The 12,732-nt window shown below is 53.5% G+C and overlaps 1 protein-coding gene across 1 annotated transcript in view; it reads right to left on the reverse strand.

The window, feature by feature from the left end:
• RRBP1 (ribosome binding protein 1) overlaps positions 1 to 12,732 on the reverse strand; it is a 65,470-nt gene that overhangs the window by 17,519 nt on the left and 35,219 nt on the right. The window contains exons 4-6 of the mRNA XM_008060392.2: positions 6,656 to 6,804; positions 5,472 to 5,594; positions 267 to 419 (exon numbers count right to left, since the gene is read on the reverse strand). Coding sequence (XP_008058583.1) covers positions 267 to 419; positions 5,472 to 5,594; positions 6,656 to 6,804 — 425 coding nt within the window. The remainder of the gene's footprint in view (positions 1 to 266; positions 420 to 5,471; positions 5,595 to 6,655; positions 6,805 to 12,732) is intronic.

Below are 12,732 nucleotides of genomic sequence, written 5' to 3' on the forward strand. Positions count from 1 at the left end.
GAAGAGCTGGCAGCACTCCAGATTCATTCACCTGGAGGCCGAGATCTTGACCCATGGACACCCAGCAGGCAGGGCCTCAGGGCTGGGTGCTTGAGGCCAGCTCTTTGGAAAAGGCACTCTTTAACATGTACTTCCACTTCCTGGGGTACACTGCTAGTATACCCGGCCACACCAACAGCCCGCCCTGCAACCCCGCCAGCCCCTGCAGACCCGCCTCCCTCTCCTGCCTCACCCGGGCCTCCCGGCTCCCCTGGCCCACTGCCCACCTTGCCCTGCAGCTGCTGCACTTCCTTCACATGCTCCCGGTAGCTGGCCTGCATGCGTGCCTGCACGGCTGTGATCTCCTGCTCCCGTGCCACCAGCTGCTTCTTCACCTTGGCCTCCCCGGCTGCTGCCTTGGCCTTCTCCGCGGCCATCTCCTAGGAGGGGTAGCAGACAGGGGGGCTGATGAGCCACAGGGGTTGGGTGAGGGTGCACTGGATGGAACCAGAGCATCACAGGGTTAGAGACATGGGAGCAGGGCACAGGCCCCTCCCATGGGCCGAGTTCTCAGACAAACCCAAGCCCGCCAGAGATGAGGGATCCCAGAGAATCCTGCCAGCCCCAGCCAGTAGTGGGCTCGATGCAGGCACTGGCCACAGTGGAGGTGGTGGACACAGCAGGAGCTGTGTGAATGGCCCTCCAGGGACCCTGGCTTAGCCCTGCTGGATGACAACACCCAGCCTGACTTAGTCTCCCCATCCAGGCCCAGGACGCCTACTTCCACTCAAACACTTCATTAGGACTGAGAAGGTGGCGAGCCTTGATGGCTGAGTGGGGCAGGGACAGCTGCCCATTCCTCCATGGCTGGGAGTGGGGCCTGGGTCTCCATGGGCAGTTGTTCTGTCCACCCAGCCCAGGGGAACATCTGCTCCATCAGTGCTGGCCCCTGATGAACAAAGGAGGCTGGGTCTAAGGACCTGGCACCTCAGGCAGGGACAGAGCACATGGTGGGAGGGCTGACCATGGTATGTCATTCCAGGGGAGCAGCCCTGGATGGACGCCATGAGGAGAGCAGGATGATAACTCTAAGAATCGACACAGTAAGCCCTGGGGTGGAGCTACCGGTTGGATGCCTCAGACAGACCAGTCCTTACGAGGTGCGCGCCCACATACAGACACAGCTGGCGTGGGCGACCAGACATAAGTGTCCCATCCTGGGTAGTGGTCAGAGAGTAGGGATATCCTCTCCCTCCCAGACCAAGGCAGCTGGCATGGCCCAGCCCAAAGGCCAGCGTATCCCTCCTGCCTGAGGCAGGAGACAACCCCAGGGAGGGGCTGGGCTGATTGGTGGCCACTGGGTGCCAGTGCTCTGTATGCCTGGCCCTGCCTGGGACCCCAGGCCCCCTTGGCTTTGCTTTTCAGAGACAATCATCTCTGTGGCTCTGCCCAGGGTGTGAGGTGCACAGGAGCCTTCAGGATCACATCGCTGACCAACTACAGAAGCAGAAGGGGAGCAAACACTGTGTCCACCAGGGGTCACACACTGTCCCATCTAATTCTCTCAACAAGATGAGGATGATGGGCCCTGTTTCAAGCTGAGGTCCCTGAGCCCAGGGGAGGCAATTTGCTCAAGGCCAGAGAATAGCTCTAAATGGCAGGGTGGGTCCTGCAAGTCCAAGAGGCTCCCAGAAAGGGGTGGGATGGCAACACCCCTCCCCACTGTCCCGGCTTGGAAGCCTCCAGGGAAGGGGGTGACAAATCCTCTCTGACACCTATGGCCCCTCGGCCACTGCTGAACAGGTGGAGGGGGAGGCCAGAAGCCTCCAATGCCCCCAGGGGGGGGACCCCCTCTCCCGGGTTTCCCACATCGCAGCCCCTGCGGCAGATGCTCCAGCCTCAGGAAGAAGAGACTGAAGCACCAAGGGGCTGAGGCCCCACGTCCACAGAGGGCAGGTGATGGGTCACGGGGGGCTATCCTCCATTTCCAGGCCTCCACCTGGCTCAGGGCATGCAGGTCCCTCTCCTGGGGTCAGGGTCCCAAGGCCACCAGAGTCCAGTGGGATTCCTCCTTTGCTTTTGGGCTTCTCTAAAGCTAACCTGTCCCCAGTGCATCTGCTTAGCTCTCTGTAGTTTCTTTCTCCTCAAAAGCTCAGAAGCCCAGGGTTCCTTCTGCCGGTCAAACTCTAAATTCAGTTGTGAGGGTCAGATTTATTTTCTTGAAAAGCAATCTTCTCTTGGTGATGGGAGAGGGAGGGCTCCAACCAGAGCCCTGTCTTTTCTGCGGGCACCACCACTAGCATCCAGCTCAGAAACAGCTCTGCTGACATTGTCTTTTGGGTGCTGCTCCCAGGCATAATAATTGGGCCCAGAATGTGAGCTTCGTGAGCTTCCGAGGCCTGGGGAGCGGCCTTCCTCCCACATTCCCAGTCCCAAGAAACCTGGCACTCCTCCCAGGCCCCCATCAGGCATACTCTGAGGCCCCAGAGACCACGGCCCCTTAACTGCACCAAATCAGAGCCCAATCTCTTCTTGGGCCCTAAAGTTCAAGCACTGGACCAAGCTCAAGGTAGGTCTAGTCCAGAGGATGGCTTCAGGACAGTGGCTCTGGGGCCCAGGAAGACAATAGCTAGAAAGGTTTTCCAGAAGGTTGTGCCTTCTTGCCTATGTCCCTGAACCCCTAGGGGCCTGGGTTCCTCAAACCCACACAATGGACCCTGAAGACTCTCGGCAGGCTGGGACAGTGCTCTTGGGGTGCCTGGGCCTGCCACTGCAGCACCCGCACTTGTCCTGGAGCCCAGCCCTGCTGGCTGTCACACATCCAGGAGGCCTCAATCTGCAGGTGATCCCAATGGGCTCAGTGTGTCCAGATCATCAGTAGGTCTTCAGGATCAGACTCTAAGAAATAGAATTAAGCAAAGCCCTCTTTCTCAACTACAAGAACTTCTCCACACGGACAAAGGAAACACATAGAAGGGACTAGAACGTGCAAAGCAGGTCCTAGTATCTCACCAGCTCCTGTGTGGTAAGAAGAATTCCCACTCTCTTTACAATTTATTGTCTTGTGTAATTTCCCTCAACTGTGCGGGGCTAGGACAGGTGACACGGCTCTACTCCAGACTCTCAGCAGAGCTACTGGGATCCAGTGTCAATCAACTCAGGAGTTCAGGGAGGAACTCTTGTGCTGGTCACTCTGCCCAGGCCCTCTTGGAAGCTACAGATACTGTACTACTGACAAGAGGACCATGTGGAACCTGAAGCCTTCTAGGCTTCCTCCCAGCTATAGTCTGATCTGGGCCTCAGTGGCCCCCTGGTCACAGGCAGCCTACCAGGCTAGGGTTAGCAAGGTGGCCAGTGTCTGCTCTCCAGGGCTTCCAGCCTAGCAGGGGTCAGACATGGCGGTGTGATGCCTCACAGTGAGGGGCAAGAACACGGGCGTTCCAAGGGAGGGAGACCATTGAGTCTTCAAGGATAAGAGAGTGTTTCCAGACAGCGAGGCGGGGAATGGCATTTGAGGGCAAGGGAAGAGCAAGAGGAGGGGCCCAGAGGAAGAAAAGGTGACACATTTGGGAGCAGGTGGGGCACGGGACAGGGGTGAGGCCAAGGTCAGAGGCAGGGCAGGTGAGGGGTAGTGCTCGGGGGGCAGACTTGGCTCTGCAAAGTAGGAGCTGCAGGCAGGGCTTGAAGAGTCCTCACAGATCAGCATGTGAGAGCCGAAGGGGACGTACTTGGGCTGCAGGGAGGAAGACGTGGTTGGGGAGACCAAGGCTGGACAGACGGCACTGTCAAGCTTTCCTCTTCTGAAAGCCAAGGTCAGCATGCTCCAAGGAGTGCAAGCCAGGTGATGAGCATCAAAGGCTGCCAGAGCCCACGGCCAGAACACCCCATGGCCCCAGCTAGGGGATGGCTAGACACACACATGGGCCTGGGGGATGTGTTTGTGACCATTGTGGTTCTGGAGTAGTGTCACACGGCCACCTGAGAGGGCCTGGGAAGAGTGACCAGCACAAGAGGGGCCTCTTGGAGGGTGCACTCCCTCCCTCACACTGGCTGCCCTGTCTTTGGTAGACAGAGACCCCAGCCACAGGAAAGCCAGAGCACAGTCACTGTCAGAGGTTACAATCTACTCACTTGCCACAACTTAGGCTCTTCTAGACTCAAGGGGACAGGCAAAGGAGCCATCCAGGTACCCATACATGCAACTGGTCAAGCAGACACTCTCGTTTGCTCTTGCTGGAGCTTGATCTGGGCTTTCACAAGTTTTCACAGGATTTCTTGGTTTGCAAAGAGATACAAAATGAAGGTTCTCCTGAAACTGCAGACTCTAATCAGTGGGTAAGTGCTGCCCACTGGCTCCGAGGGTACGAAGGCTGATTTGTAGCACCTGCCATCTCCATGTTGTAAATATTCATGTTTCCACAGCCTGGGCCTAACTCCCACGTGCTGTCCTGAGTGTGGCATTGGGAAGATGTGTGCAACCAGTTCTCAGGAGCCAGGCAATGGCTGTGACCACCCTGCCTTCAACCAGAGCAGCTTAAGTGAGGGCCATGAACAAACATATCCTGAAGATAAGGCAGAGGCCCATGTAAACAGGAGGCCACGAGCTCCACGGAAGGCAACGGGGCTTGTTTCTTCTGTGCTCCTAAGCCTGACACTCACCAAGAGCAACCATCACAGACCTGTCTTCTGCTCCTGCCATCCCCACCCCAAGGACTTTCCCAGAGCTATAACCCTGAACTCAGGACACAAAGGTGGCCTGCCTCATTTCCAGTGCTTTAAAGATGAGCAGATGGAGGCACCCAGCGGATAGGCTGTGGCCGAGACAGTGTCGGGCCATGTCCCTGCACCCGATGTCCAGGACAGAAGACAGGAGACAGGGTGTGAGCAAGCCCACCACACTGCAGGGGCAAAACAGCTTTTGACAGGGCCAGGAAGGCTGGGTACCAGGACTCACCCTCTGACACAGAGAAGCAGAGACACCCAGGGAACTTGGCAGGGAAGGAGCAGCCTCCATGCCATGGTCCTGACACGTGTTTATGTGCCCCCACCCAATGAGGAGCCAGGATTCCCTTCAGGTCCCTCCTCTGGCATTAGAAAGCGAGGACAGCAGCCTCAGTCCCTCCCCACAGGCTTGGATCAACAGTAGTCACTCTCTCTAGGGGCATCCCTGAAAAGCTGGCCCAGCTCCGCGAGCCAGTCAGTGGCTCGGTTCTGGTTCACCTCGTTACAACTGAGGCCCCGGGTCCCTCTGCTCAACTTCCCTGCACTCCTACAGCCATGAAGAAGGAAGTTGCCGCCCGCATGGTCACAAAGGCTGCTGACACGCCACCAGCCCTCAGGCTCCTCAGAGAGCAGACAACCTTCTGCCATCACACGGTCTCATCACCAGCTGCACCCCAGGCTGAGCTGCCCCAGCCCGCCCGGGACCCTGTGATTCGCCGTGGGGAGGATCCCTGGAGAACAGCAGAGCCGCCCTCCCGCCGCAGCTGTACCTTGTTGAGCTCCCGCAGCTTGCTCTTGGCTGCAGCCGCGTCCTCCTGCTCCGTGGCCAGCAGCTTTTCTTTCTCTTCCAGTTGGCGTTTCAGAATCGCCACGGGGTCGCCCTTCTGAGTGGCCTGAAAAGGCCACAGAAGTATGTTAACAGAGGGCAGCTGGTGACTCGTCCCAGACCCCAGACCCGACATTTGTGGGGAGAAGGCAGCCTGGCCTCAGTCACTCAGGGCGGAGCCTCCAGGGCCCATGCGTGCAGGGACTGTCAGGGACACAGCTTTGGGTCCCCGGGCAAGTTTAGGAGTATAGCATTTCCAGCCCTCTAGGGGCAGCTGACCCCCATTTCCAGCTCAGAACTCACCCAAGTCAGTGCCTGCAGCCTCTGGGCCACAGGCTGCAGCATGGGGCCAGGCAAGGGGAGGCATACTCTGGGGACAGTGGCCTGAGGGGAGCCAGGCCTCTCTCCAGGTCCTCCTGACTCCCTCCGTCCACTCGTGTCCAGGAGACCCCGGTGTTCAGACCGCACTATGCCCATCACAGCCCGCAATGGCCCAGAGGGGAGTGATGCCCACTGGCTTCAGGGGAAAGGCCCCCAGCCTGACTCTCAGGACATGCCTCAACACCTTTAACCTCTAAATGCTCTAGCAAAATCACCCAGAATTCTGACTGGTTAAGAATAAACATGTACCATACAGCACTTCATGGAGGCAGCTCTTAGCCAAGGCTCTTCCCAAGGTAGGAAGTGGTCCTGAGCGCAAGAGAGATTGGATGCTTCTGGGTTCCTCACAGGCCCTTCCACGTGGGGTGTCCCAACACTTTTCTTCCCTGAGCTCTGGCCACAAACCCACTGGGCCCCAGCTGCTGTGTCCCACCCTGGGTTCCCTGTAGCAGAACCCTGCCCTTGCCCCTACCCTCCCTCCTGTCTCCCTGGCCATGGTCAGATGGACAGAAGCCAAAGTGTCTGCAGGGATCCACAGCTGGAGCCAGAGCTGGGCAGCAGCTCTGGCTTTGGAGAAAGAGGTGGGGGCTTTTTCATGAATGTTGTCCATGTGTGGCCAGTCTGATGGCCTCTCCTGAGGAGGGGGCTGGGACTCAGGACCAGGCACCCACTGCGACTCGCTGGCCCCTGAAGGAAGAGGAGGCCAGCTTGGGGCCTCTGCGTGAAGCCATGGGAGAGAGGGCCCACCTTGTGCCAGGTGTCCTGGACGATACCAGCCTTCTCGGACAGGACCTCAATGAGCCGCTGGGCCTCACCCTCACTGAATGCCATGCTGCCGACTGTGGAAACCAGTGTTTTATAGGGGAGGTAGAGAGGACCATCGGAATCCGGGGGACCTGCAAAATGGGAGGGATGGAGAGACTCAGTCACACGCCACAGCCACAGGGGGGCAACATGGCCCATCACCCAGGAGAAGGTTCAGTCAGAGCCAAGAGGCTCCACTAGGCTAAGCATGCAGCATGCTCTCGGCATCTCTTGCTCTTCCTGGGACTGAGAAAATGACAAAATGCTGGGTCCTTGCTCCACTTCCTAACATGCCCAAAGAAAGTACCAGCCTGGCTGGGAGTCACATGCTCTTTCTTTCTTCTTGTTGAGACGACCCTGAGCACAACTATGCAAAGCACACTTTTCCCAAAGGATTTTCCCTCCCTTCTTTTCTCAGCAAATGCCTGGTCCAGCTCTTGCCTGCACAGCCCAGGAAGGTACTCCCACCTGGCCATGACCAAGTCCCGTGGCCCTGTGCACCCCAGCTGACCAGCGAACCCACTGTCCACCAACACAGGTGTCCATAACCACATGCCTGAGGCTACAGAGGGGCATGACAGGCAAGAGGAGGCTGCCTCCCACATCTGCCCAAACTCTCTATTTCCAACTCTCCCTGAGCGAAGAGCCAGCAGCGACAGGTTCTGGGGGACACAAGGCAGAGACAGGTTCTTCTTGAACAGGTCTGTCCATTTGTCAGCCCAGGAGTGACTGCCTGTAGGACCCAGGACCATCCACCAACACCCAACCATCACTTCTGACAAACTACGACTGCCAACACTCCCCACATGCATAGCTTGGTGCTCACTGCTCATGCACAGCCTCGGAGGCAAGACAGGCAGCCCAAGAGCGGTGCCAGCACCGCCTTCTGCCAAGGGCCGGATCTGCCCCAGCCGAATGACAGGCCCAAATGAGCCGGAACAGAGAGCAAGCTGCCTGCAGTGGCACCCTCAGCCGAACCCACCTAGAGAGGACAAAGGATGGGACGGTTTCCATGGCAACCCTGGATTCTCTAGCTTGTCACAATACTTCACTTACTAGTCACAATATTTAGCAGCATACCTTAATAAAGGGATGGGGGGCATGGCAAGCCGGCTGCTATAAACACCTTTATTTTATAATTCCTTTCCTCAGAGCAGCTCAGAAGATTAAACATAACCATGGTGATATGAAAGGCTCAAGAGCTGGGCATGGTGGCTCACGCCTATAATCCCAGCACCTTGGGAGGCGGAGGTAAGAAGATTGCCTGAGCCCACGGGTTCAAGACTAGCCTGGGCAACTTGGTGAGACCTTGTCTCTACAAAGAATCAAAAAGTTAGCTGGGCATGGTGGCGCACACCTGTAGTCCCAGCTACTTGGAACTACTTGGAAGACTGAGATGGCAGGATCGCCTGGGCCCAGCAGGTTGAGGCCATGGTGGCCATGAATGTGCCACTGCATCCCAGCCTGCGGGACAGAGTGAGACTCCAACCCCCACCCCAAAAACGCCCAAGAGCTCATAGGTGTCACAAAAATGGGTCCTGTTGGGGACATGCCCCTTTGCCCTTTCTTTTTTACTGAGATATGTATACATATATGAAGTAATTTTACTGGTAAATGCAGGCACACAAGAGAACCTTCTACAGTTAAGCATAAAGCTCTCAGGCATTCCCTCTCAGGGGAGCCCCCACTGCAGCCTTCTGGTCCCAGGCTCCCTGCTTCCCACAGCTTAGACATGCATATGTACTGCCACTCATTCCAGGGGAGGGAGACCACTTGTTCAAAGACCCCGATAGAGTCATAGACAGGCAAGGCGCCTCTTACGCGTTTCCAGCAATGGCTGCATAGACATCTTCCTCTACTGACTCAGAAAGACCTGCTCCTGTGCTATCCAACGCACTGGTCACCAGCCACGTGAGGCTGCTACACCCTGCCATGTGGCTAGTGTGGTTCGATATGCCATAGTGGAATGTAAAGGAAGTTCCCAATATAAGAGAGAGTTCCGTTCCCAGAGTATGTTTGTCAGTCTAATTTGTTTGAAGTTCAAAAAAGTTAGCCCACGTACCCAACTAACACAATCTGCTATATAGTACTATATGCATTTAGCAGGCTCTACTGACAAGTGGTGGAGAGAAATAACATAAAAAAAACGCAGGTGTGCACAGTTGAAGTTGGAGGTTTGTATGTAGGGGACTTACTGTACACACAGGATTCTGAAGACTTGGTATAAAAAAAGGAATGTAAAATATCTAATAACTTTATATATTGACTGCATGTTGAAATGATCATATTTTGGATAAACTTGGTTAAATAAAATATATCATTACCTTTCTGTCCCTTTGTTGTTTGCCTTTTTAACATAGCTGACTAGGAACACTGAAATCATGTATGTGGTGGCTCCCACGTGTGGCTCACATATTTCTCCCAGCCTGGCTGGGCTACTCCTTTCTGGCCCCAGTGACCCTCAAAGCACCCCCTGCTGAAATAAATCTTGGCAGCCCCTGTCCCTGCAGAGGCTCTAGAGTGACCAAGGGCTCTGGCCTCTCTTGAACTGTTTCCCTGAAGACCACCATGGCCCCTAATGAAACACTGGAGGGGAAGTAGCTGAAGGAGGCAGCTAGAGGAGCAAACTAATAGGTGCCACTTCCTGCACAGATGTCACCATGGCCACGTGCACCCCTTCCGCTGGCTCAGGCCAGGGTGTACCTGAGAGCATTCTGCGAGAGAGCATTCTGTGAGAGTGGCATTCAATAAATCTTTATTAAAACTTTCTAATGTAATTATATCAAAATTTATTAGATATTTTAACAGTAATAAAAACTTGTAACAAAGGAAACAAATGCAGAGCTCTGTCCAATAATGTTTAACACATTCCCCCGTCGACCCCCCAACTCCCACAGAAACTTCCATGGTCTTCCCCATGCCCACACAAACACTAAATTATTTTTAGAGTCGTAACTCCACATTTTTCATTAAATCTTTTAGGTAAGAGTTGTGCCATCACTATTCTCCTCAAATCAAAAAAAGAAAAAAAAAAAAGCACTCAGAAGTAGAAACCAGAATTTCTGGGCTCTGAGTGAGTTGCACCAAAACGACGCACTAAGAGGAGCTAACCTGTGCCAGTGCGTCACTCCTGTCTCTAGCAAGTACTTGACTCCCGTGATCCCCGGTATCATGAAATCTTAGGGTGCTAAAATAAATATGTCAAAGCTCAACATCTACCCTGTCAAGCCACCGATTTCAAAATGACCAACGGACTGTGAATCCTAGAAGAGGTCAGCTCACCGGGACTGCTTCTGCAGCCAATGCACTTTCAGTTCTGGTGGGTATGAAATACCAGGACGAAACAGGCCAGGAGGCCTGGGAGAAGCGAGGGGCAGAAGAGCCAAGAGCAGGCACGCGGGAGGAACAAGGGCAGGAGAGCCAAGGGTGGACACACAGGAAGACCGAGGGGCAGCAGAGTCGGAGCGGGCACACAGGCCCATGTCTCACTCGGTGTCATCCAGACCTCAGTCTGGCAGGGACACAGCAGCACCCCAGGGGCCAGGTTCACAGGGACGGGAGGAACTTGGGCCCAAGCAGCCTCTCCTGAGCTGAGCTGTCACTTCACCTCCTAGGTCAGCTCTCACAGGAATCTGAGCCAGAACCCTCTGAGCTACAGACTCGTCTGGGAGACTAGAGATTTTTATGTGCCCTGTCCTCTCCTTTAGTGCCATCATTTAGCTCAATAAAAAAATAACTGAATGAATAAAACCACTGTGCAGATGAACAAACACACTGTGGGTTAGGCCTGGACTTCAGGTCACCTCTGCCCTTGGGCAACAGAACACCATGGCCCGAGCCAGGCCTCTGGACCCTGTTTCCTCATCTGTGAAATTGGATGATGCCATTCCTCCCTAACAGCCTGGCCCAGGGTAAAGCACACAAGATCCACCTACTGGCCAGTCATCAAGGCCCGATCACAGGAGAGGCCCAGACTGCAACCTCACCCTGGACAGACAGCAACGGCCCTTCCCTGCTCTCCCCATGGAATGGAAAGGCCACACCAAGGCTTGCTCAGGAGCCCAACCCTTCAAGGACAAGCCTGTCCAGGGAGCTTCCGGGACCCTCTTGTCCTGCCTGGCATCAATGTCAAGATGCTCAAGAGCAGCATTTTGCATAGGTGGAGGTCTCTGCCCCCTAGGACTGCCAGTGGGAAGCATGCCCCCCATCACACCCTACGTGACACCCACCTCCCTTCTGCAACCACGCTGCAAGGCTGAGTTACCTTAAACTTGTCTGGCAAAGGGGCATTGGGAGTCTCTCTCCCTCAACTGTGGGTCCTTGGGAAAGACTTTTCTCTCCAGGATCCTCCTTGGCCAGGGTCACGCCTTAATAGAAGGATCTCAACCACAAGAAGAAGCATGAGGGTCGGCAGTGCCCCCAGCATCCAGCTTCTGAATAGTCCTGCGCTGCGCACACCTGGCTCACACACACCACCACCACCACCACCACCACCACCACCACCACTACCACCACCACCACCACCACCACCACCACCACCACCACCACCATTACCATCACCATTTGTTGACCCTGCCATCCTGTTTCAGACTAATAATGATGAATGAAAATCTTTAGACATGTCAACTTTAACAGAGTTAGTAGAGCAAAAGCAATTGACAAATTGAGCAGCCCCCTGAATCAAAATAGGTTCAGAGCAACTCCAGTGTTGCTTCATTGTCAGAGAGGATTTTTTTTTTGGTTGTGCTTTATTTAATCTTAATTTTTGATTTTATTTATTTATTTCCTTGTAGCAGTTTATCAAGTGTCAAGTAGTGTCAAGTAGCTCTATTTATATTAGGGAAAATTATGACTTCGTTATTGACTTTATTTGGAGAATAAGTATAGTTTAAGAAGATGCATATGGGTGCCAATTAACAAAAGGTGAACTAATGATGCTTAATTTTGTGTGTCACTTGACTGATAGCCAGATAGTTGGTAAACCATTATTGCTGTGCATGTATGTGATATTAGCTTTTGGATTAGTAAACAGTGTGTAAAGAGCCACCCTCACCAAGGTGGATCAGCAATTTTTTGAGGGCTTAAATAGGACGATAAGGCAGAGGAAGACAAATACTCTCTCTCCTTGAGTTTTCAGACATCAGAGCTCTTGGTTCTTCAACCTTTAGACACCAGGTCTTAGTAACAAAAGCCTCTCATTCTCAGACCTTCTGATTCAGGATAAATTATATTAATGACTTTCTTCATTCTTCAGCTTGCAGATGGTAGATGGTGGAACTTTTCAGTCTCCATATGTTGTGTAAACCAACTTTCTTTCTTTCTTTCTTTCTTTCTTTCTTTCTTTCTTTCTTTCTTTCTTTCCTTCTTTTTTTCTTTCCTTCTTTCTTTCTTTCTTTCTTTCTTTCTCTCTCTCTCTATGTTTTTCATTCCTTCCTTCCTTCCTTCCTTCCTTCCTTCCTTCCTTCCTTCCTTCCTTCCTTCCTTCCTTCTTCCTCTCTGTTTCTCTCTCTCTTTCCTTTTCTCTTTATTTTTTGAGTTATGGTCTCACTCTGTCACCCAGGCTGGAGCACAATGGCACGATTACAGGTCACTACACGCTCAACCACCTGGACTCAGACGATCCTCCCACCTTAGCTTCCTGAATAGCTGGTATGCACGCCACCACACCTGGCTAATTTTTTAATTTTTTTTGGTAGAAACAAGGTTTTGCTATGTTGCCTAGACTGGTCTCAAACTCCTGGGCTCAAGTAATCCTCCCATCTCGGTGTCCCAAAGTACTGGGATTTCAGGCATGAACTGGCCTGTTTATTTTTGTTCCTAGGACTGAAGCGAAAAGTTTTGAGACAACTTGCTTAATCTCTTATGTATATTTTTTACTCATTTGAAAGACTTATAAGAAACAAGTAATACAAATCATATAAATATTCTAGTTTTAGCTGGGCTCAGTGGCTCAGCCTGTAATCCCGCACCTCTGGGAGGCTGAGGTGAGTGGATTGCCTGAGCCCGTGGGTTCGAGACCC

This window comes from Carlito syrichta, unplaced genomic scaffold (assembly GCF_000164805.1).
Source record: "Carlito syrichta isolate Samal-C Ts95f unplaced genomic scaffold, Tarsius_syrichta-2.0.1 Scaffold304602, whole genome shotgun sequence".
NCBI classification, from domain to species: Eukaryota; Metazoa; Chordata; class Mammalia; order Primates; family Tarsiidae; genus Carlito; species Carlito syrichta.